The 23,877-nt window shown below is 54.1% G+C and overlaps 2 protein-coding genes across 7 annotated transcripts; one reads left to right on the top strand and one right to left on the bottom strand.

Moving 5' to 3' along the window:
- Positions 1-324: 324 nt before the first annotated feature.
- ASB8 (ankyrin repeat and SOCS box containing 8) lies at positions 325-23,598 on the bottom strand. Of its 6 annotated transcripts, none has more exons than XM_006139069.4 (5): positions 23,412-23,598; positions 21,694-21,902; positions 8,663-8,824; positions 3,546-3,650; positions 325-2,818 (listed from the first exon to the last, which is right to left on the bottom strand). In XM_006139069.4, exons 3-5 carry the CDS (start codon positions 8,777-8,779, stop codon positions 2,186-2,188), a joined length of 855 nt encoding a protein of 284 aa, XP_006139131.2. In that variant the 5' UTR covers positions 8,780-8,824; positions 21,694-21,902; positions 23,412-23,598; the 3' UTR covers positions 325-2,185. The 6 variants fall into 6 exon arrangements, with proteins under 6 accessions (XP_006139131.2, XP_014437027.2, XP_075772741.1 ...); XM_014581541.3 differs by having other exon boundaries at positions 23,435-23,595; XM_075916626.1 differs by lacking the exons at positions 21,694-21,902; positions 23,412-23,598 and adding an exon at positions 10,142-10,299 and having other exon boundaries at positions 325-1,908; positions 2,366-2,818.
- Positions 11,385-18,779, top strand: LOC142818230 (uncharacterized). Its single transcript, XM_075916627.1, has 3 exons — positions 11,385-11,759; positions 12,579-12,693; positions 13,465-18,779. The coding sequence occupies exons 2-3, from the start codon at positions 12,615-12,617 to the stop codon at positions 14,145-14,147; spliced, it is 762 nt and encodes a 253-aa protein (XP_075772742.1). The 5' UTR covers positions 11,385-11,759; positions 12,579-12,614; the 3' UTR covers positions 14,148-18,779.
- Positions 23,599-23,877: the final 279 nt, after the last annotated feature.

The raw sequence follows: 23,877 nt of genomic DNA, 5'->3' as shown, positions 1-23,877 counted from the left end.
CAGGGAGTTGTCTGCATCCGCCTTTCTGAATCCCGTTAGAGATTTGTATTATGGTAGCACCGAGGAACCCTCAGCGTGGATCAAGCCTCACTGTGTTACGGGCCGTGCAAACATGCAGCATGAAGACAGACCCATCCCCAATGAGCCCGTAACAGTGGTGGGCACCTTGTGGCCAATGGTTCGCCTGCAGCCCATTGGGGTTCTAAGTATGCCCCACTGAGACACTGTTTGGCCTATGGGTACTCCAGCCCATGAGTAATGAAGGACATTGAATAGGGAAAGAATCCCAGAAAGCAACAGTGAAAAGCTCTCAGGACTATTCGGTGCAGTGCTTACAGCTGGTCTGGAGTGGTTTATTTTTGGTAAATATAAAATACAGACAGCACCGCGCCGTGGCACTAGAGAAACCAGCCGTGGGGGAGGGTTCCCCTATCCCGGGCAGAGTTTGAGAGAGAGAGAGAAAAATCTTTTCAGCAGCTTGGTTTCCTGTTTTGGAACATCCTCCCTAGCTGGATGGTGTCACACTGGTTCCAGGGGGGCATTCCCTGATCCTATTTTTAATAAGACTGTAATTGCTGATCAGTTCTCCCCAGCAGAAGTGCTACGTGCTGCCTTCGAAAGATTCAGAGACATGGCATGTGGAATAATGCAAAACCAGGTGTCAGACTTCAACCAACACTCAAACATGTGAGCGACTGTCACAGAACCCCGCGGCCTAGGGCTCCAAGCTGTGAATCCCTCCAGAGTCCGTCACCCCAGGCAGGGCTGAAGGGCAGTAGCGCAGGGAACCATCAATGCTCAGGAGATGCAAAACGCCTGTTCGCGGCAGAGCGAGCTCTCCGGGCTGGCACTGCACTTTGGCATCTAGTTCTTTCAGCAGAGGATGCGAACCATTCGAAGCGCAGGATTTTGAGAGGGGCTGTTCATTACACAAGGGGTGGTCACTGATTGAATTTTGGAGGGGGGGCACCCCATTGTTAAGACTCCCATTACTTTATTACCCCCACAGCTCTGCTTAATAGCCACCATTACTACAGCCCTGGGCAAGTGCCATCTCCACTGGAGTCAGCCAGAGCCAATGTGGTTCAGTGACTCTGGAAAGCGCTGGCAGATCCCAGCAGCTGCATGGCGCTCTACCCCCTGCTTGATGACTGTGCAGCAGCGGCGAGCCAGGAGGTCCCTCATGCTGTTACTACGGGGCACCAATGGCTTCCCCCAGCCCCCACCAGCCGGCTCTCATGCTAGTTGTGTTGTTAGGAACACACTGAAAACATCTTCCCCCACCGCTAAGAGCTGATGCATCTTAGGATCGAGGGTAGGGGAAACGCCCTAGTGTGCGGTAAAGGAAAACCCTGTGTCTTGCCACACAGCGTAAGGGCTGCCCTTCCCTACAGTTACCCATCTCTGCTCCGATCCGTCTTTCCACAGCTGGGCCCTATGCTAGCGTGGCACAGCTTTGCCACAGGAGGTGCAGAGTGGAGAGCACGAATGAGCAGCAGACACCCTGGGGGAAGCAGCTCTGCTTCCAAGGTCTGTGTGCGCTGGGGGCAGGAGCGCTCGCTAACACGAACAATTCTGCAAGCAGGAGTCCTGGTTGCCACCCGGGAGACACACTCCAGACAGCACAGAAGCCAACTGGTACCAGCTCACTCACTCCAACAGGCGAGGGCAACCATCCGGGATCCTCCACAGCGTAATTCCTTCCAACAGCAGCAGACCCCTCCCCCCTTTCCTCATCTCCACACCTAATCCCAGCGTGTCCCTCTTGCTACAGCCCACCTCGTCTCCGGAAGGCAGGAAGATGATGCATCTCCCAGTGGCAGGGCAGGTGATGGATTCTGTTCAGCTATGTCTTGGGAGACAGCTGCAGGCTTGGTGCTGAACTCCTCAGGGTGGAGGAGGAGAGGCCTGTGCAGGAAGAAACAGCACAAGTGTTTTCCTCCCATCTTTTGAGTCACCATGGCTGTCACCATACTGCAGGGTGCTCTGAGTGTGGCAGGAGAGGGAGCCCCAGAGCCTGGAGTAATCCTGGGTTGCAACTTGTCATCAGCGTGAGGAGGAGGGGACCCGTGTCTGTGATGTCCCGGGTCAAGCCACAATACTAGCTATGTTACTGGCATCCCCATAAAGCACAAGCAACGGGGCAGTGACCCAAGCGCAGAGTTCCCTAGAAGTGACCTCTCGCTTATCTAAGGAGTAAGAGATAGTCTTTCAGGGACTCAGGCAACGGCAGCTCCTTCACTGCAGCTGGCAGGAACCGGACCCCCAGGCTACGCCGCAGGGCGTAGCGAGACAGCGTCTTCAAGGTGCCCGGGGCAGAGCAGAGCAGGGTAAGTTTCTCGCACAGCTGCTGATCTCTCATTACCTCTCGCGGCATATCGCCATTTTTTCTTAAATCAAAGTGTCCAATTGCTCTGTGAAGAAGATCAAAGCAAGAATCTTCTCGCTCAGTACCAAGTCCTCTGACCAGCAACGCAACCAGCCTCGATATCGGCGTCTGGCCTTTCAAATTAACCACTCGGACCTCCGCGCCGAAATCCAGGAGTATGCTCACACTCTCCAGGTTTCCCTTCATGGCGGCCCAGCTCAGGGGGGTGTCGTCGTTATAATCCCGAGCATTAACCCAGGCGCCATTCTCCAAAAGCGTTCGGACACACTCCGCGTTGTTTTTAAAGGCAGCCCAGTGGAGGGGCGTGTCCTTGTTCCCATCCAGTGCACTGGGGTTTGCGCCGTATTCTAACAGGATCTCAACACAGGTCTCATCTTTTTCTGCAGCATAATGAAGGGCAGTTCGGTTGTACCCATCCAGGGCATTGACCTGCAGAGAGAAAGGGATGGATTCGCAGGAGATGGGCATTATGCATTCACAGATCTCAGAAAGATTAACAAGAGAAAAATCTCTGGTGGAATTTGCAGAATCTACCCTGCTCCCAGGGATGGGAGTTTTATCAGTGTTAGCAGCATTTGCTCTGCACTGCAACACTCTTAACATATTACAGAAAAGAAAACAAGCCCTGGGGGCACGTACGTGCGTGCGACTTGCCCAAGATCATGAAGAAAGCTTGTGCTAAAGTCAGTAACGTAACGTAGGTCCTCACACACCCAATCCTGGGCATATGCCACCTTTCCTCTCCAAACGGAAGTATGTGTGAGGAGCACCACTGTATACACACACTCCCAAAAAGGTAAGGAAAGACATCCCAAATTGCCTAACATCCGCTGTGTAGCTCCGTACGTGCTTATCTGCCAGACTGACTGAAGGCAGAAGCCAGTAAGCAAGTCACTGAGATACAGCCACATGCTGTATATATACACAACTTTAACCCTTCACAGCTAACATACGTCCTTTCAAGTAACTATGAGTCACTGAGAACCAGATGCATGCCAAGACCAAAGGTTTGAAGGTGTTTTTAGGTATTTAATAGGTAGGTTGCAAGCTAATTTTCTTTCAAACTAGAAAAGGTCTTTACTGTGCCTGCATCAGCTCCCAGCTGAATGGTTCTCTTGTATCCAATTTAAAGGAACATTTTTTAAAACCCTTTTACCTCCGCTCCTTTTTGCAGCAGTAGTTCAACGCAGTCCGCATCAGCAACCATACAAGCACAATGTAATGGCTTCAAAATGCCGTGCATACAGTTAACATCAGCTCCCTGAGAAACACAGGGGAAAGCAACAGGATGAGTGAATGCCTCTAGATCAGCCCATTTTCATTCTCATTTTCTCACTCACTCACTGTAAAAGACTCCCAAACTGCATGCTACGTACTGATGTTTGCAATATCAACAGATCCTTATAAGGTGTTTCTAAATAGGTGTTCTAACCCTGTGACACTCGTTTGTAATATCAGCTTTTCTTTTTTTTGGTATCAGAACCTGGGTGTCATCTGCAACTCGGACCACTCTCTAGATCCACACAACCAGGCCATGTCTAAATCTTGTTCCTTCTATCAGTGTCTTTGTAATTCACTACCTTTGTTGCTACATGTAGCTTTGGAGAGGAGTTCTCTTGGCCCCCTTAAGAGCTGCCCTGAACTCACTACGACCAAGACAAAATTCAGATCAACACATTATAGCAATATATGGCCCTAATAAACCTTGGTCGCTAGGCACTGGTATCACAATTACCAAATGCACTGCACCTGACCCCTCCCCAGTGCTGAATACACACGTGCCCCCATGCCCCTCTTCAGTCCCGCAGAGCTGCCTCGCCCCACCTGCTGCTGTCTCTGATAGAGGCAACAGTGCAGAGGGAGAAACGGGGAGGAGGGAACTGGGGGTGGGAGGGCGCTCCTGTGGAACCACCTCCCCCCACGTATAAATGTGCAAGCGCTGAGATTTTAACCAGTTTCACATTTCCATAAATCCACACATTTCAACACCCAGTGTGCACTTGAGAGTTCTTTTCTGGGAAGCCATCGGTGTTGTGCTCATGCCCCGACACCACAATCTGAGCACTGCTGGCACATAATGCACATCCCACTACCCCGAATTATAGAACACTAGAACGGGAAGGGACCTCGAGAGGTCATCAAGTCCAGTCCCCTGCCCTCATGGCAGGACCAAGCACCGTCAAGACCATCCCTGACTGGTGTCTGTCCAACCTGCTCTTAAATATCTCCAGCGATGGAGATTCCACAACCTCCCTAGACAATTTATTCCAGTGTTGAACCACCCTGACAGTTAGGAAGATTTTCCTAATGTCCAACCTAAACCTCCCTTGCTGCAGTTTAAGCCCATTGCTTCTTGTTCTATCCTCAGAGGCCATGAGAACAATTTGTCTCCCTTCTTGTAACACCCTTTTAGAAACTTGAAAATTGCAACCCTGTCCCCTCTGTCCTCCCTTTTCTAAACTAAACCAGCCCAATTCTTTCAGCCTTCCCTCACAGCTCAGGTCTCCAGAACTTTCATCATTCTTGTTGCTCTTCTCTGGACCACCTCCAATTTCTCCACATCTTTCTTGAAATGTGGGGCCCAGAACTGGACATAATACTCCAAATGAGGCCTGATCAGTGCAGAGCAGAGTGGAAGAATCACTTCTCGTGTTTTACTCAATACTCCTGATCATACAGCCCAGAATCATGTTTGCTTTTTTTACAACAGCATCACACTGTTGACTCATTTATCTTGTGGTTTACTATAACCCCAGATCCCTTTCTGCAGTGCTCCTTCCTAGACAGTCGCTTCCCATTCTGTATGTGTGAAATGGATTCTTCTTCATAAGTGAAGCACTTTGCATTTATCCTTATTAAACTTCATCCTGTTTACCTCAGACCATTTCTCCAGATCATTTTGAATTATGACCCAGCCGCCAAAGCACTTGCAACCCCTTCCAGCGTGGTATCATCTGCAAACTTAATAATCATACTCCCTATGCCAATATCTAAATCACTGATGAAGATATTGAACAGAACCGGTCCCAAACAGACCCCTGCAGAACCCCATTTGTCATGTCCTTCCAGCATGACCATGAGCCGTTAATAACTACTCTCTGAGGACGGTTATGCACCCAATACAGTCCCCCAGGAAGTTCTAATGCTGAACTCTGCTATCATTTCCCCTCTGACCAGTCATGTGCAGCATTCACAACATCACATATCTGCACCATCTCAGTCATAATTGGCATATGAGCCACCTTCCCAACATACACACATACTGACGTTTCCTTCAGACTCAAGGATCACTGGTGCCCGTTTTACTGGGGGCTGAGAAAACCGGCAGCAAGTTAGTTAACCCATCACAAGTTCAGCTGCCGCCTCAAATTCTATTATTGGATCCCTCTTCTGCATGGGGGGGGCTCTACTTCCATATACAAAGTCTGGCCCTTCTGCTCATTTAAAAGGGGCTCTGGAAAAAGGAAGGGCGGGGCCTGCTCCTACTTTTCAGTACTGCACCTGAATCCCCAGCAGCATCCGGGCATCTGACACACGTTGGGACTGGCAAAGTGGTGCATATAATGCCGATGCCTCCCTGCTAACCTCAGGTTAAGGGGCTGAAGTTGAAGGACTATTCCACTAGAGAAAGCACTGCATGAAGCCAAAGAGTCTGCCCACTTCAAAGGGCCTCCTTAATCACCAAGCTGATTTGTGGCACTTTTGCTGGGCTCCCTTAACCTCAAAGTGCCTGCGGGTTAAAATAGCTCAGCAGCTGCTGGAATCAGTCAAGGCCGATCTGGACCCTCTGCCATTTACAAGAGTGTGAGTAATCTGAACCAACGCGCAGTCTGCCCCTTTGTAGAGGGCTGAGCCTATTTTACATTTAAGTTTCAGAATCACAGTTTGACACTGAAGCATTTGAACAACATGCAGGTTCTCAGTTCAAAGCACCTTGCGCTGGATAAAAGCCTCCTTCTCCTCTCCCCTTGTCCCAAGCAGCCAGAAACGGCAACGTTCCCATGGGTCAATGCTGGAGAGAAGTTACTGTTAATGGTGTGCAGGAGGCTGCCTGACAAAGTCTTCTGTAAAAACTTAAACAACAACAAATAGTCTCGCAGCACCTTAGAGACTAACAAACCACGCAGCTGGGATCAGAGTTGTGTTGGTTCCTAAGGTGCAAGACTATGCATTGTTTTTTTAAGTTTTTCCAGGTACAGACTAACTTGGCTCCCCCTCTAAAGTCTTCTGTCTCATGGATTATAGTGTTGACTCATATTCCTTCCTCTCCCCTTCATTTCCTGATTTCTTTCCAAGAGCCCTTTATATTCCCTCCCACAACACACACCAACTTCTTCAGCACCTCAAAATGACAGGATAAGAGCCACAGGTTTTTACTGCTTTCAACAGAGTGAATTGCACTCCCTACCATACTGCATTGGTTATTTGCACATTGAGCCGACAATCGCACTGGTTCTGGAACGCTTCCCCGCTTATCTTACAAGAGGGCAGAAACTTCAGAATGCTGGTATTTAACCCAGCAATACTAGTGGGTAGGAGAAAAGGCTGAAGAGTTGGCTCAAACTCTTGTGGGACAAGCTCAGCATTTTATGGCAACTGGGATGAAGATGGTAAGGGATTGTTAGAGAAAGACAGATCTGTGCAACTCCTACACCAAGCAGGAGATTCCATGGCAAGCCCGATGTCCTGTATTTTAAACCAGTCTATCAAATAAAAGCTTGAATCTAGTCTAAAGCTTTGTAGCTCTGCTGTTCGGAGAGTCCCTCCCATGAAGCAATAGATGCTCAAGGTTATTCTTTGTTGACAGTTCCAGTAGATGAAGAGATTATGTTCAAACTTTCTTTTGCTCCTTCTTCCACCACTGGAAGGAAGAGACCCTGCATGAAAATGTTCAGCCCTTAATGTCAGTATCAACACTGGCACCTCTCATTTTTAAATCACAAGTTCTCAAATTAGCTGTTGTTTTTCTTAAAGCCCCACCTCCTGGAGTCCTGTAATTATTTGCTAGTCTGCACTATTGTGGAGTAAAACCTTAGAAAAAAAACAAAACACTTACCCCTTCAGGCTCAAGAAATACAAGGCAAGACAAATCTAATTAGAAAAAAAATCTCCATTTTTGGAAGCCTGAATCATAACTTTAGAACACTTTATACTGGCACAACCTGGGGCATAAAACCAGAAGTTAGAACAGAATGTGTCCAGTAACTAACTGCTGGCACAGTGATACATGCAATAAAGAAACCAAATGCAGCAAGAGTAGCTCCTAGCTCAGAAGACAAAGCATTTTCTCTCTCCTGCCAAAGGCTGCATTCTCTGACAGGTTAGGGCATACTCCAGGGTTCTTATCAACATGGCATGGCTGCAAATTCCCTGCTGCAATCCCTTGTCTAGCACACCAAGTAAGACTTGTAAAAGGCTGGCTGAACCCTTTGTTTACAAATTCTCCTGCAAGCAGATCTTTCTATAGCATCTATCTCCATAGTACCTGTGCCCCAGGGGAAGCAGCTGTACTCAGAGAGGAGAAAAACAGAAGATTTCTAGGGTGGAAGATCTGGATAAACTCTGCTACAGAATTATGGGGCCCTGAATAGGGATGTAAAATCCCATTTAATAAGTGAACTGGTTAAACATTAAATTTAACTGATTAACTGATTAAATGGACAGGTGGGGAGGAGAACTGCTCCTGCTTGGCTGCTTCTGATCCCACGCAGGCTGTGAGCCGGCAGCCCACCACCACCACCCGCTGCCGCTTACGGTCCCACATGAGGCCACCAACTCCCAGCCTGTGGGAGCCAGCAGCCCTGTGGTATTGGAGCAATCCCAGGTAACGGGTTACCCGTTCACATCCCTAGTCCTGAGTACTAGACACAATGCAGCAGAGTTAAACGTGTCCTATGAGACTTAAACGCAAAATTCAGGGAAATAATAGAGTTAAGTTCTTAGCTTCAGCATTTCCACAGAGTGGGATGACTTGGTAACTACCTAGCCAACTGATCAAGCTGCACATTACGTGTATTATAGCAACACTGGCAGGCCACAACCAAAATGAGAGCTCTGTTGAACTGGACACAAAGAGACAGTGGAACAATCTCCGCCTTGAATCTAGATACACAAAACAAAGAATGAGAAGAGAAAGCAGCACAGAGAGGGAAAGTGACTTGCCCTAGGTCACACAGCAGTGAGATCCAAAAACCACTGGCACATCTCATATGTACACAGATACAGAAACAGAAGCTTTCAAAACAATACTAAAGCAACACAGCATTTACATACCCTGCTTATAAGATCTTCAACATTGTCATGCGGGAAAGATCTTATGGCTGTTATAGTTCGGATCAATCGCTCTGACAAAGAGTATTTACTCTGAATGCTCTGCATAATGTACCACATACTGGAACTCAAGCTCCTTCAGTTAATTCTCATGCTCTAAACTGCCTGGAAAGGAAAAAAAAGTTGTTTAAAAAATTATTTCCCCACTCCCCAGCAAGCCAGACACCAAGCATGATTCATCACAGTAAGAAGACTCAGTTTGCCCATGGGATTCGCCAAACAGCATTCTGTTTCCTAGCAGTATATATCAACAGTTGCTCTTTTTTCGCGTCTTTTTTTAAAAGCTTCAAAACTAATGGACGTTTCCCCTTCAGACAAATACATTTTAATCTCTGAACTGTAACAGAATGTCCATACTCTTCCTCTGCTTGCAGGCTACGTCTAGACTGGCATGATTTTCCGCAAATGCTTTTAACGGAAAAGTTTTCCATTAAAAGCATTTGCAGAAAAGAGCGTCTAGATTGGCACGGACGCTTTTTTGCGCAAAACAAATTGAGCTGTGTACACTGGCCCTTTTGCACAAAAGCTTTTGGACAAAAGGACTTTTGCCCGAATGGGAGCAGCATAGTATTTCCACAAGAAGCACTGATTTCTTACATGAGATCGTCAGTGTTCTTGTGGAAATTCAAGCGGCCAGTGTAGACAGCTGGCAAGTTTTTCCGCAAAAGCGGCTGCTTTTTAAAGCCACAGACGCTTTTCATTTAAACAAACCCAGAGTCCTGTGGCACCTTAAAGACTAACAAATGTATCTGGGCATCAGCTGTCATGGGCGGCAGTCCACACTATCCGATGCATGAAGCATTTTAGGGCAGGGATTTATGCCTAGGTACACGGACGGGAGGGTTAGTGCGCCCACGGCTAATCCAGTCAGGGTGGACTTCGCAGGCGCGTTATCCTAGAACGCCTGGGGGGGGAGCGGGGGGGAGCAGAGGGGGGGGCGGGGGGAGGAGGGGGGCAGAGAAGGGCGGGGCCGGGAGGGCAGAGAGGGGGGCGGGGCGAGGAGGGGGCAGAGAGGGGGGGCGGGGCGAGGAGGGGCAGAGGGGGGCGGGGCGAGGAGGGGGGCAGAGAGGGGGGCGGGGCGAGGAGGGGGCAGAGAGGGGGGCGGGGCGAGGAGGGGGCAGAGAGGGGGCGGGGCGAGGAGGGGGCAGAGAGGGGGCGGGGCGAGGAGGGGGCAGAGGGGGGCGGGGCGAGGAGGGGGGCAGAGGGGGGGCGGGGCGAGGAGGGGGCAGGGGGGGCGGGGCGAGGGGAGCAGAGAGGGGCGTGGCCGGGGGGGCAGAGAGAGGGGCGGGGCGAGGAGGGGGCAGCTGAGGCAAAGGAAAGGGGGGGATGTGAAAACAGATGAAGGGAGTGACGGGGGGCGGTGGGGGAGGGGCTGGGGGGTCGGGGAGCTGGCGGGGGGGCCCTGGGGGGGGCCGCACTCACCAGCCCGACAGCAACAGCCGAGCCGCCCCGAGCACCAGGGAAAACCCGTTGTCGCCAAACGGAAACGGAAACGCATCGAACGGAAGTGAAAACTGTTACGGAGCAATGACGAAAGAATGCGCGTGCGCATTGAGGGACGCCGCCCGCCCCGGTCCTTCCGGCCCCGCCCCCACCCTGCCCCGCTCCAATCCCCTGCTCCCGCCTTGCCGGCCCCGCCCCCACTCTGCCCCGCTCCAATCCCCTCCTCCCGCCCCCTGCCGGCCCCGCCCCCACTCTGCCCCGCTCCAATCCCCTGCTCCCGCCCCCTGCCGGCCCCGCCCCCACTCTGCCCCGCTCCAATCCCCTCCTCCCGCCCCCTGCCGGCCCCGCCCCCACTCTGCCCCGCTCCAATCCCCTGCTCCCGCCCCCTGCCGGCCCCGCCCCAGTGGTCCCAGCGCTGCCGAACCCGCCTGGGCGGGGCAGCCGAGCCGCGGGGCTGGTGCCCCCTGTCGGTGGGGCGGGGCCCGTCCACACTGGCGCTTTAAGGCACGAACCTCGCGGCGGGATTTGCGCCCCAGGCAGCCTGGCCCTGCCAAGCCCGCTCCCACCCGGACAATGGGGGCAAAGGGACGTGGCCAAGGTCGTGTAGGGCAGTGGCAGAGCCAGGGCTGAAGGCCACTCTCGACTCCTACACTACCCACTAGGACACACTGCCCCTGACCTTCCATCCCTCCAGGCGCCCCGCGAGTCCTGTCATCGATCAGACCATGGGCAGGGGCCTCGCCCGGGGACTCCCCAGCTCCGAATTAGGACCCTCCGTGTGGATATTGGCTAGGGGAGGGCGAACCTGAACAAACAGCCTCGGAGGGGAGCCCAGCCAGTCCGTCACTGGTAGCACCTTGGGAACGTGCAGCCGCGAACAGGCCGGGGCGGGTTCACCAATCCCGGGCCATTGTAGCCCCTGAGGAGCGGCAAAGGCTGGACCAGGCTGGATGCTCATGCCGCTGAGATAGCTCCGAGCCCCCGCTCTGGGAGACATGCCAGCTAGCGAGGGGCCAGGAGCGGGCCCTGGCTTCGCCTCTGCTGCTCCACCTGACTCCGCTGCCCGGCTCGGGAAAGCTTCTGGGGGCATCCGTGCAGGCAGGGAGCTGAGCTCTTGGGTGGTCCCCGGGACGGGCTCAGCGGGGAGATGGGGCATTTCCAGCGGGCCAGGGGCTCTGCGGTCCCGCTCAAGCGAGGGGTGTGCGGCTGCTTTACCCCGCCATGGAGTCCGGCGGCGCCCCGGGGTGCAGCGCCGTGCGCAGGGGGCTGGCGGGCGCGGCTCTCCGGCTGCGCGGCTTCCCACCATGGAGCGGCAGCCACGGGCCGCCCGCCCGCTTCGGCGGAGCGAATAGAGCAAGGGACCTTCCTGCGCCCAGCCTCCTCCGGCGCGCTGCAGCCGCAGCCCCCGGGCAGCCCCGACGCGGCCCGCGCCGCTCCCGAACCGCGAGAGGCCCCGGGCCAGGGCGGCGCCCGCGGGCGTGGCAAGGAGGCGCTGCCCGGGGAGCAGCCAGGGACTGGGCGCCCGGAGGGCGGAGAACGGGCCACGGCGGCTGCGCCCCCTCCCCAGCCGCTTGCCGCGGGGCCTACGGGCCAGCAGGTAACGAGCCTTCCCCCAGCCCGAGCCGGCGGGGACCCGCCAGCGCCCGGTGCCGGGGGAGCTCCCCGGGCGCCCCTTTTTCACGATTGGGAAGATGAGCTGGAGAGCAGCCGTGGATTGTGGGGGGTAGGAGCAGGGATCTCTGAATCATGGGGGGTGGGCTGCAGGGGAGCAGAGGGAGGGATCCCTGGATATGGGATCGGTGATTTTGGGGGCTGCTCCTGGGGGTGGGGATCCTGGGTCGGGAGGGGGTGTGCTGTAGGGAAGCAGAGGGACAGATCTGGGGGTGCTAGAGGGGAGCTCAGGATTTTCGCTGGTGATGCTTAGCTCATGGCCATCATATTCTGATTATTTTATGACACTGTCACCTCGGGGCTCCAGGATGCCAGATGCAGGCACAGAGCAAGAGAGAGTCCCTCCCCTGCAGTGCTCACATGCTAAGGACAATGTTGGAAAGGGAAACTGAGAAACGGGGCCCAGCAGTTGCTGGCCCAAAGTCACCCAGCAAGTCCCAGTGCGATTCTGTAGCCCGAGACCACGATGAATGGATTTGGCTGGTTTTCTAGAATAGATCTTTCAATTTATCAGTGCAAGAGGCTTAATTCAGGGCTGGTTTCGAGCTAGCCAAGGCCCCTTGTTCATGGAGGACCTTCCCCTGAGCACTCCACCCTCTGTCCTTCAAATATCCTAGGATCCCGGAGAAGTTCCCTGTACCCTGTCCCATCTGCTGGGTTCCCCGTCCGGGGGGGGGGAGGGCGACTAGCAATCAAACCCCGATGTCACCAGCATATTTGCCTCATGTTTTATCTTTTGGCTCAGGATTTTGCGGTTCCTGAGCCTCACGCCATATCCTGGATGGAACAGGAGGAAGAGCCATGCGTCCGGGATTCCCAGGACATGAGGGAAGCCGAGTTCCCAGGAGGTGCCTGTGCAGGTGAGAGAGACGCTGAAGCGGCTTGGAGGAGCAAGGGAAAGAGCTGAAATCCCAACACTGCAGTTGCAAGCATAATACGAGGGTGGCTTTGTCCCCGTCCGCCCCCCCCCCCTTCAGGCCCCAATGTATATTGCTGTCTCTGAGCTAATGGGCCTGATTCTGGAGAACAGACTCCAGGGGCTTATGTTTTAAGATCTCGTGTGGCCTAGTGGATAGAGCCATGGTCTGGGATTGAGAAGACCTGGCTTCTGTTCCTGGCTCTGCTACTGATCTGCTGGTGACTCAGGGTGATTTACTGAGTCTCAGTTTCTCCAGCTGTAAAATGGGGATAATAGTACAGGCCTAGTTTGTAAAGCACTTTGAAGGAACACATCTGAACAGGGAGCCTGTCAGCTTTCCCATAGTCACATGGGTAGCGGAGCAGGCAATTGTACTGAGGTTTTCAGGGTGCTAGTCAAATGCACTAACCATTGGGCCATCCTCCTTCTCTGGCAAGTTTATAAACCATGCCCAGATCCTCAGGGCTATGCAGATACCTAACTCCCAGTGGCAGTTAAATGGTACCCAATGGGAGTTAGGCACCTAAATAGATTTGAGGAGCTGGGCCTACCTAGACAAAGGTGGGAGGGGAAACAGAAACACAGAGAGGGGGTGTGACCTGCCCGAGGTGGCGGCAGAGCCGGACACAGCCTTGCCTCCGAGGGCCAGCCCAGCACGGCCCATGAGTTCTCTGTGTTTAGCTCAGGACCAGGTTCTCTCTCTGCATTGCAGGCGCCGATGGAAGTGTAAGTGAGAACGAGGAGGAGACGCCGCAGGAGGGAGGCACCGAGCCGCCGGGGCCCGTCTCTGGCAGCCTCAGGGCGGCTGTCTCGCAGAGTCCCGACACGGAGAAAACTTGCGAGAGTCCGGGCCGGCCGAAGAGGCAGCGGCGAAAGACCCCGGGCAAGAGGCTAGTGAAATCCAGCACCCAGTGCGAGAAAGGCTTCCGGAAACTCAAGGACATTCTGGTGCTGCGAAGATCCCACTCCCGGCTGAGACCCACCATCTGCAGCGAGTGTGGCAAAGGGTTCAGCCGGAGCTCCGACCTCATCCGGCACCAGATCACCCACACGGGCGAGAAGCCCTACACCTGCGCTGACTGCGGCAAGGGTTTCAGCCAGAACTCCAACCTGGTGACCCACCAGCGCATCCACACCGGCGAGAAGCCCTACCAGTGCCGGGACTGCGAGAAGCGCTTTAGCGAGAGCTCCGCCCTCATCCAGCACCAGCGCACCCACACCGGCGAGAAGCCCTACCAGTGCATGGAGTGCGGGAAGCGCTTCAGCGTCAGCTCCAACCTCATCCGCCACCGCCGGACCCACACGGACGAGAAGCCCTACATCTGCATCGAGTGCGGCGAGAGCTTCCGCCACAAGTCGCAGCTGAGGCGGCACCAGAAGCTGCACGTGGCGTAGGAGCCGGGGGAGGGGGGCTAGAGCGGATCCTGAGCAGGAGCTGGGTGGGACGAGGGGCTTACGAGGCAGGGGAGGGAGTGGATTCCGTGCAGGTGTGGAGTGTTGACTTGTGGGGGTAGCTGGCGGTGGGATTAGATGGGAGGCGCTTCCTGTTTAGTTGGGCTCTTTTAACCAAGGCTGGGGGCCTAAGGGAGTCCTGTTGGACTGTCAGAATTTTGAAAGTGCCAAAGGGATTTAGGAGCATATGCCTGGGTTAACCACAGTGTGACTTGTGTCTCTTTAAGCCCCATCGACTTTGCTCCTAAATCCCTCAGGTGACTTTGAAAACCACACACTGGGGAGGAGGAGGGTGCTTAACTCCCTTTGGCGCCTTTGAAAACTCTACGCCTCAGTTTCCTCAGAGACCCCCCACGCCAGAGCTGCCACTGCCTTATTGGTGAAACTGGACAATGCCAGGCCACCCCGAGAATTAACGCAGCGAGGCAGCGCAAACTGCGCCGACAAAGCCACAAGAAGAGGCTGCGCCGAACGGCCAACCCCAGAAGGTGCCAAAGCACGCCTGGATACAGGGATGGCGAGTCCTAGCAACTAGACTGACGGGGGGAGGGTGCTTAGCTTCCAACGCAAGATGAGAGACTCAACCACCAGGCCAGAGTCAGAACCTGGCCTGTAGCAGGAGCACATGGGCGTGACCCGGGTCATTTGTGCATAGTGTTTGTTTAGATGCGCTGTAGCGTTAGCACCATGTCGCCCACGTACCTGGCTGTGTTCTAAGTCCTGCTGAAGTGACAGGGAAGCAGCAGCCCAGTTGAGTTTGGAAGCCCTGTTGTCACATCTCCTCTCTGGAGGAACATGCCACACTCCAGTCCCATGCCAGCCTGCTCAGATGGTCCCAAAGCCTCCCAGCACAGCAGGAGGCTGAGGAGCAGGGCCACGGAGGGTCAGCAGGACAGAGCTGGCAATTGAGAAGAACGTATTTTGCCTTTTTAAACATGATCTGCAGAAAGGGGGTTTAGTTTTCTTTAGGGAAGACATCTTTGCAGGAGACAAACGCTCTTGATCTGGCGTCCAAAGACGTTCTCAAGACCCTCTAGGGAAGAGAAACCTTCAAAGGTTCCCGCCTCTTCTGGAGCCGTTCCAAAGAACGGGCAGCGTATCTGTGGCCTGCAAAGAGCAGGAGACGTGGGAGTGTGGTTTGGAGAAGGGACAGGTTCTTGCGGGTGGTGGAAGGTCCACGTGAACGTCGAGGGGAAATTGAGGGAGAACGAGAAGTGGACGGGACGAGCTAAGAGCAATCCCCCTTGTAAAGCGCCGTGTTTCCAAAGCACTTGAAAGCTGAGCCCCCACACGAGCAAAGTGAAACCTGCTGTGCTCCCCCCCCTTCACATGGTTAAAAGCCTCACCCAAGATACAGAGCGGGGGGTTCTGACCCTGCCTTGTTCCCAGCCCTGCCATTTAAAGTACCACCATTGGCCTCTCATCCCGTTGACAGGAACTGGCTGTTTGCCCCTTGGAGCCGTTGCGTCAGGCTCTCTGCAAACTCAGGCGTTGCTGCTACATCCGCTTCCGAGGTTTCCTTCACAACTAGAACAGCTGGAGACCAGGGGAAAGTGGCAAATCTGAAGATGGGCTACAAGGTCTGGTCCCCTTCCCTGCAGCCGATCCTCCACCCACCACAGGTGGGACATACAGCTCCTGGGGAAACACGGACAGGCTGGACTCTCTAGGGAGGCAGAGCCCAGGCTGGAGAGGCAGGCGCGTGGACGGACGTGTGAATGAGGTGGAAATGCGCTGACCCAAGACGGAAGCAGACGCCCTGGTGGCACTGGCTCTGCCACACCTCTGCTCATGTCACTTTTGATGACCTTCAGCTCATTAGCGACCTGCCATCACTAGAGCAGAGTGGGTCCAGCCCTTCCTGAGCCCAGGCTAAGGAGATGACACGGAGAGTGGTTGCAAGGGGAGAGAGCAGGAGCTGAGGCCTGGAATGAAGGTTCTTGAACATCATCTCAATCCACCAGCTGAAACGTTGCAAGAGGCAAGGGAGCCATTAGGAAACCGAGAAGGAAGATGGGCAAAGGAAGGGCAGCAGCAAAGGACTTTGCAGAGCAGAATGCGGGGGAATTCACACGTGCGGACCATCCCGAACCTCCCGTCAGACTTGCACCACGCAGGCCCCAGAATTTCCAGCCCAATGAGGATCTGGGTGCTGGAACACAGAAATGGCTGCAGCAAAGTCAAAGTGATTCCTGCCACCACGATGGGACGAGTCAAGAAAGATCCCCGGCAATGCCGAGAGAGCTGCTGTAAAGGTTGAAACAGGGACAACTCCTTTGAAAAAGGGCTGGAATGAACGAAAAAGTAACAGTTGCGTCCCCTCGTTCTCTCAGATAAGGAAAGACCCTTTTCCTGAGATGAGTGTTCGGAAGATGGTCTCGCTGGGAAATCTGGAGACCATCCAAGGGAGTGGAGGAACTTTCAAAAGTTCCTGGATCTCACTGAGTTGCTCAAAGTGAGGGGGGATTTGATAGCAGCCTTCAACTTCCTGAAGGGAGGTTCCAAAGAGGATGGAGAGGGGCTGGTCTCAGTAGTGACAGATGGCAGAACAAGGAGCAATAGTCTCTAGTTGCGGTGGGAGAGGTCCAGGTTGGATATTAGGAAAAACTATTTCACTGGAAAGTGGTGAAGCACTGGAATGGGTTCCCTAGGGAAGTAGTGGAGTCTCCATCCCTAGAGATTTGGAAGTCTCGGCTTGACAAAGCCCTGGCCGGGTTGATTTAGTTGGGATTGGTCCTGCCTAGGGCAGGGGCTGGACTGGACAGCCTCCGACGTCTCTTCCAGCTCTGTGGTTCTATGATTCTATACTCAGTCGGAACTGGTGCAGATCCAGACCCCGTGGCACCTATCAAAGCAAGAAGAAATCCACAGGATCCAAGCACACACTGACAGGCAAGCTGAGAAGATCTCGAGGGTTTAAGTTAAAGGAGTTTGTTGGAGATTTAGAAGAAGGCGGGAGGTGGGGGAAAACCCAACTCTAGAAAACCTCTAAAACAAGAATTCAAGTACCATAAGTAGAGGAAGGTGCAGTCCTTAAATACCAGCTTTTCACGATTTCTCTCATGGCCTCACACTCTGAAGGAAACTTGAATTTGCTCATGAAAATAACGTCCAGAATCCAAGCCTATAACATTAAAAAACAACAACAAAACATCAGTGTCCTGCTGAACCAAAGTTCTGGGCCCAAGGATCTAGCTGGGACTCTGGAGGATGGACTTGAATTCGGATTGAAAGCAATACGGACGCTGTACCAGATTGGTACCTGTTCGGTGAAAGGCCGAGATCGGTACCTTCAGTAGGGGCATTCCCACATGCACAGACGCTATAAGAGGGAAGCTTGTTTTAGTGTCCGAGGCAAACTCAGTGTAGAGAACTCTAAGCTGCGGTGTCAGTGTACGTAGGGTTCAGTAGAGTAGCATGGTTAACCATATAGCTAGGGTAGGGTAGGGTCATAGATAGACACAAGGTAACATGGTGATGAGAAGTTCTTCAGTGGAAACACTGAATTCTGGACGTCCAATTCCTGATCTGAACTATCCGAACGCCGCCTGGGTGGCGGCTGGGACTCTGCCTGAGGTGCCCAATTCCACAGATTCCAGGGAGGATCAGGCACCTCATGCCCTGCAGCATCTCCTGCCAATCCCAGCACTTGAGTGACTGCAGCAGAGGCTAGAATAAGGCAGGTTCTTGTCAGCTGATGGCGAGCGGGTGTCCCTCCTCCCACTGCACTTCAGCGAGGAGGGGCCGGGGCAGGGCCCCCGCAGGCTCCGCCAGGCAGGAGTACGCCCATCCCCTGGCGAGAGCACGTCCGCACACAGAGACATGCGCTGGGCTAATTAACGGCGGGACCGTGCCATGGATGCTCTTTTGGTTTTAAGCCAGGCTGGTTCGGATTTGGCTGAAGCTGATTGGGCCTTGTAGACATGCGCTGCGCCCGGCAGTGGATGGCAGGAGACCTCCCTGTGGCCAGTGCATTTGTGGGATGTGGGGTCATGTCCCTCCCTCCTGGGGCCCATAATTCATCTGGTTCCCACTAACCATGCTCCAGGCAAAACTGACTTGAGTGTCTCCCTGGACTTGTACCATTAGTCTGCGGAGGCAGCCCACCCAGGCCACATCCCTCCAATTTCCAGGGGTTGACGTGTCGAGTCCGGGTCTCTTAGGCAGGGGGTAGAGAGGCAGAAACCAGCCTGTTCCTCCGTTAGAACAAACTAGACAAGCGTAGTCGCCTTTCTGTGCTAGTCACTTCTCTGCAGCGTCTCGGTATCTTTTTTTTTTTAATGAGCGGTAGGTTACTCGCAGTGTCTTCAAGAGTGATCGTCTAGCTACGGCTGGAGAGAAAGGAGCAGCCGTTGCTCCCAGCCACCAGCTGGGCCCAGTTTGAAACTCGCTCCGGGAGAGCATGCTGCTTGTGAGCAGAGCAGCGGACGTGCCGATCACGACATCCATGGCACCAGCTGGTGCCCGCGTCTTGCCCTAGACGGGGTAAAAGTGCAGACAAATGGCGGATGGTAGGTGATGAATAACGTGTAGGATTTCAGTTGAATAAACTAGTGGGATTTTAATTTTAAAAAACTATTGTGTGGAGTCTGGTTTCATTTCTTCTTTGCCCTCAGTTCTAGTATTGCCAACCCCGCATGCTCGGAACTCACGAGCCACCTCAACAAGCATCAGTTAGGCTTTCAAAATCACGAGATGCAAAAGACGACTAGTAAATTGTCGGGTGTTTTTAATCTGCCATCTGGGGGCGTTGGGGGTCCTGCTTTCCAGCTCTTCTCCAGCTAGAATCGTCCTTTTTCAGGCAAACCGATTCCCAGGCCTCCTGGAGGTGGGGCTTAAGGAAAGCAGTAACATTTGTCTCCTAGGCAACACCGATGCTCTTCTTGGGATGACACACAGGCTGCGAGGATTGGAGGCCAAATTCCCCTTCGCTCCCAGAGGCGGGAGGGCTCCAGAGCTGTTCGTAAGACTGAACTCTCAGGCCTGGCCTAGGCTAACAGGTTGGCACGATGAAAAATTCATACGTCTCAGTGGCCAAGTTCACAGAATCCTAGAACTGGGAGGAACCTCAAGAGGTCGAGTCCAGTCCCCTGCCCTCACGGCAGGACCAAGCACCATCTAGACCAGCCCTGGCAGGGTCTGTCCAACCTGCTCTTCAATCTCTCCAGGGGTGGAGATTCCACAAGCCCCAGGCGATTTATTCCAGTTTCACCCCCCTGGCAGGCAGGGACTTAGGAAGCAGCCAGCAGCAGGGGCCCAGCCAATGGGAGGGCAGAGGTAGCGCTTGGGGCAGTGCACGGAGCCCTGTGACACCCCTCGCCCCCCTACTTAGGAGCCAGGGCTGCTTCTGGGGCCCAGCGCAGCCTGCGGTGTCAGGATGGGCAGGAAGCTCCAAGCCTATTGTAATCTGCCAGAGTGATGGGCCACAAAACCCAGGCGCTCTTCTAGGCCAGCGCGCCTGGCTCAAACCATTGGGTTCCCAGGGTGGCAGCCGCCCAGTGGTGCCAAAGAATTTCAAACCTTGGCCCCGAGACTTTTAAACCAGGGGTTGACTCACCCCACGGTGCAGGAGCCAAGGGGCCTGCACTCGCTGCCCGGCTGGTCAGCCCGGGGCCACTAACCGATTTAATGCACCCCGGGCCCGGCAGGCACCCGCTGCTACTGCTCATGGGGAGGCGAGGGGGGAGCAATGGAAAAGCAGAGACTGGGAGGAGCAATGCAAGAACCTGGCTCTGGCTGATGATAACCGGACGTGTTTTCACTTCCATGGGGGTTGGCCAGTGGCTCTCCTGGGCACAGCTGGTCTCGAGGCCAAAACCCCAGCTCCTAGAGTCAGTAAATGAAGTGATGTTTGTGCTCCCCTGGCAGACAGAGCAGCTGCGGCAGAGCCACGCGCACCACCCTGCTGGGCGTAGCCAGCTTCATGCAGACAGTGGCCCATATAGCATCAGAGCTGGAGTAGGGTTCAGCCTGTACTAGCTGGTGCAACCTGGCAGCTGGTCTTAAAAGGCAAAGTCCCAGGAATATTCTCTTAGTCCTTCTGTTCCGTCCATGTGTCCGGCTGCTTTGTCAGCTGGTCAAAGAGAATCTAGTCTAACCACACACAGAGCTGTGTGCCGGGCCACAAGCAGAGATGACATGAGCACCTAACAGTCTTGGCTAAGTGCAGATGGTCTCTTAGTTCTGGCAGTACAAGTCCATGCTTCCAGAGCCAGAGATTGCAGGTTCAGCTCCCCTGCCATCCACCGCTCTCCCCCAAAGCAGAAAATAATCCCTAAGGACAGGCAGTAAGAAATGAGGAGAAGGGGGACAAATCTGTACAACCCCCAGTGTGTTCTGGAGCCTGCTGGGCTGCAGATAAACACCACCAGCCAGCTGGAGGTACGTCCCTGGCGCTCGGCCCAGCACGTGGACTCGACAACTGTCCCAGGCCGGAGCAGCCCTGCCGAGATCCCGACGATGGACAGTAACGCTTCCTCACATTCTGCCTGGCAGGTACAAGGAGCAGTAATGGCAGCTGCGTCCTTGTCCCGGGTGCGCGGCGGGATTTTAGCACTTGGCTACAAGGTGTGTCGGTAGCGCTCCGCTCGAGTGAAGGCTGCCTGACGCTTCCCAGGGTAAGACTGATGCCCTGTGAGCTGAAAGTCCCCAGGCTGGCAAGCTGCTACCAATGATTCCGACTGTCCCACGCCAGCAGTTCTGTGCGCCCCATTCCCCCCACCAGGCCAGGATCTCTGTGCACCCCCATTAACCCTCCCCCATGCTTACGCTTCTGTCCCCCCCACCTCCACCCAGTGCTGGCCACACATTTTACCCTGGGTGGAGGCTGAACCCCTGCTGTACCATTGCTCGCCCCTCTGCCTCTGGATTGCCCATTTTGCCTACAGTTCAGTCCTGTGATGCCCCAGCTCACATGTTCAGATCCTGCTAAGGAGCGAGAGAGAGAAGTGTCTAGACCACCACATTTGTCACGGCTGTTTTTCTGGGAAGCAGCATGGGCTAGTGGCTGGATCCCAGAAGTTTCTGCTCCCAACCCTGCAATCGAACTGCTGTGTGTGGCCTCGAGCAAGTCACTTCCTTGCAGGTGCCTCAGTTTCCCCTTCTGTGCCCGTCTCGTCTCTTTGGGATGTCTCCTGGGCAGCACCTGGCGTGACAGGATCCTGCCCTCAGGGTGCTATTCTAATACATAGTCCTTTCCGTGCACCTCCCTTTTCACCAGATACTGACCAGTGCCTTCCACCCAAGCCCCTCAAGAAGCGTTTGCCAGCATCGCCCTGCTCCCCTAACGTGGTGTAAGGGCTGATGGGGGAAACTGAGGCACAGAAAGCCTAAGCTGGCTGAAGGAACAGACAGGGCTGACTGCTTGAGCCCAACCCCCCTTTCCATCCCCTCCTGTCTCCTTCCCCAGCTCCCAGCCAGGCCTGATCCTGTGTCTCTCTCCAGGCAGGTCTCCCTTCGGGCTGCCTCTCCCTGGATCAGGGCCACTCACCACACCATCTGGGTGATGCTGGAGCTTCTCGGCTCTCCGGGCAGCGGGGGGGATCCAGGCGGCGGGCTCAGATTCAAGCAACAGGAAGGTCCTTGCAGCACTCAGTCCCCCACATGCTCCTTTCTCTGCCCCATGCAGAGCAGGAGGAGCCGAGACCTCTTTGGGTTTAACACTGAAGACTCTCCATGGTCCGGGGCACCTGTCTGCATCTGGGGGGGACATGGGGGATGCAAAGGTCAGACTGGGGGATGGAATGGTCCTAGCCAGGGGCCTTAGGCTAGGAAAGCTGGACCCCTGGGGAGGAGATCAGGGCTTGTGCCCCCCAACCCAGTCCACCCATCATAGACTCATAGACTTTAAGGTCAGAAAGGGACCATTCTGATCATCTAGTCTGACCCCCTGCACAGTGCAGGCCACAGAATCTCACCCACCCCTCCTAGAATAATCCTCTCACCTAGATCAAAGATATTGAAGCCTTCAAATACTTTGAAGGACCCAACATGCAGAGAGTCCTTCAGCTGTGATCTGTGCCCCATGCTACAGAGGAAGGCGAAAAACCCCCAGGGCCTCTGCCAATCTACCCTGGAGGAAAATTCCTTCCCGACCTCAAATATGGCGATCAGCTAAACCCTGAGCATGTGGGCAAGACTCACCAGCCAAAGCAGGGACCCAGGGATCTGAAGGGAAAGTCTTTCATGAGCAGCAAGGCAGAGTCTCGGGTCAATATTAGGAAAAGCTCCCCGAGTGCAAGCAGCGACTTTGGAACTCCCACACTTTCCCCATGTTGATTTCCCTAGTAACACTATTGCCATCACTGGTCACACTGGTCAGCTGAAGAAGCAAGCTGCACCCACGAAAGCTCATGATACATGTTTTGTTAGTCTATAAAGTGCTACCCGACCATTTGCTGTTTTTAAGTTTATACTATTGTTATGAATCCCTGTAGAGAAACACTCAGCTCTTGTTACATTTATGACCCATAATCTTTCCTTTATTGGCATTTTTAGGGCATTTTCAGGTCCTGCAATTTTGTGGCAGGGATGATGATATTTAGTGCGCTTTAAACCCAGTGCCTGGAGTCCTGTTATTATGGAAACTCTCTGGTTTGGGGGTTTTGCTGCAGCCCAGAGGCTGGCACAGAAAAGCTTGAAAACGTGATGTCCAAAGGCTCTGAATGCAGGAGGCAAATAAAAGAGCCTGCAAAAGAAACCGACCATTTTAAAAAATCTCGTTGTTTTCAGGGCTGAGCCAGTCGTTCTGAGCATAGGGAGCTGGCAGGAATGATTTCCCAAAGCAAAGGGTCTGTCCCGTGTTTACTGGTCTGAGAAAAGGACAGAAACCTGCCATTGTCCAGAGAGTGCTAAAGTGTGCCCTTCGTGACCTGATTGGTTATAACAAAATTGGCTGGATCTGTGACTCTTGTGTGACCTTGACCAAGTCCCTTAGCCTCTCCTTGCTGCCCTTCCCCCATCTGCCTTCCGCAGGGGTTGAGAAAATCAATGCAGATTGTGCAGTAGCCAGATAATAAGGCTGATGTGGGTCATGCCAATAGCTGAGCTAGTAACTGATCTCACAAGCACGCTTGTGTGCGCTTAACATTGTGCAAGGAGATGCTGAATTAAACCTGGCCACAGCTATGCTGCTGGCTGGCCTGCCAGACTGACGCAGCTGCCTCCTTGTGTCCCCCTCTCTGGCGTCTCTTAGAAGAGAAGATTTACCGGCCTTGCTCAAGTCCCTTAACTCAAACGAGCTTTGTTTCAGCCATTGCTTTGGGATGTGCCCGCTGGAGCTGCAGGGGCCATGGAGAGGCCTTCTCACTTGGCCCCAGCTGCTGCGGTGAGAGCGCTGGGTTGTCCTCTCTTCCCGGGGCAGCAGGCGTTGCTGAGCCGCTCCTCCCAGCGCACTGATTTCAATGAAGGAAAACAACACGATTGGAATGAAGCACCGGAGCGGCACGGGGTAATCTCCTAGTGCCCCCTAACAAATGAGGGGCAGGGCTCTCGGCCCTCACGGTAACACACCTACTAAACATGGATGTGGGCCTGATCCCTGCCCAGGGCTCCCAGGCCCTATGCTGGCCCAGACGTACAGTCTGGTACGGGCCCATGGCAGCCGGGTCCTGGCCTGTGACTCCCCCGCACTGCGCTAACACACAGCGGGCGACAAACCGGCCTGGCCCACGGG

The sequence above is a fragment of the Pelodiscus sinensis genome, unplaced genomic scaffold (genome assembly GCF_049634645.1).
Source record: "Pelodiscus sinensis isolate JC-2024 unplaced genomic scaffold, ASM4963464v1 ctg176, whole genome shotgun sequence".
Taxonomy (NCBI): domain Eukaryota; kingdom Metazoa; phylum Chordata; order Testudines; family Trionychidae; genus Pelodiscus; species Pelodiscus sinensis.
Note: the sequence above shows the minus strand (reverse complement) of the source record. Positions and strands in the feature narration are given on the sequence as shown.

Excerpts from the sequence above, each read along its gene's own strand:
- ASB8 (XM_006139069.4), bottom strand. The coding sequence starts at position 8,779 with ATGTGGTACATTATGCAGAGCATTCAGAGTAAATACTCTTTGTCAGAG. Across the intron at positions 3,651-8,662 it reads TTGAAGATCTTATAAGCAGG|GGAGCTGATGTTAACTGTAT; the intron begins GTATGTAAATGC and ends TGTGTTTCTCAG. Across the intron at positions 2,819-3,545 it reads TGCTGCAAAAAGGAGCGGAG|GTCAATGCCCTGGATGGGTA; the intron begins GTAAAAGGGTTT and ends TTCTCTCTGCAG.
- LOC142818230 (XM_075916627.1), top strand. The coding sequence starts at position 12,615 with ATGGAACAGGAGGAAGAGCCATGCGTCCGGGATTCCCAGGACATGAGG. Across the intron at positions 12,694-13,464 it reads CCCAGGAGGTGCCTGTGCAG|GCGCCGATGGAAGTGTAAGT; the intron begins GTGAGAGAGACG and ends TCTGCATTGCAG.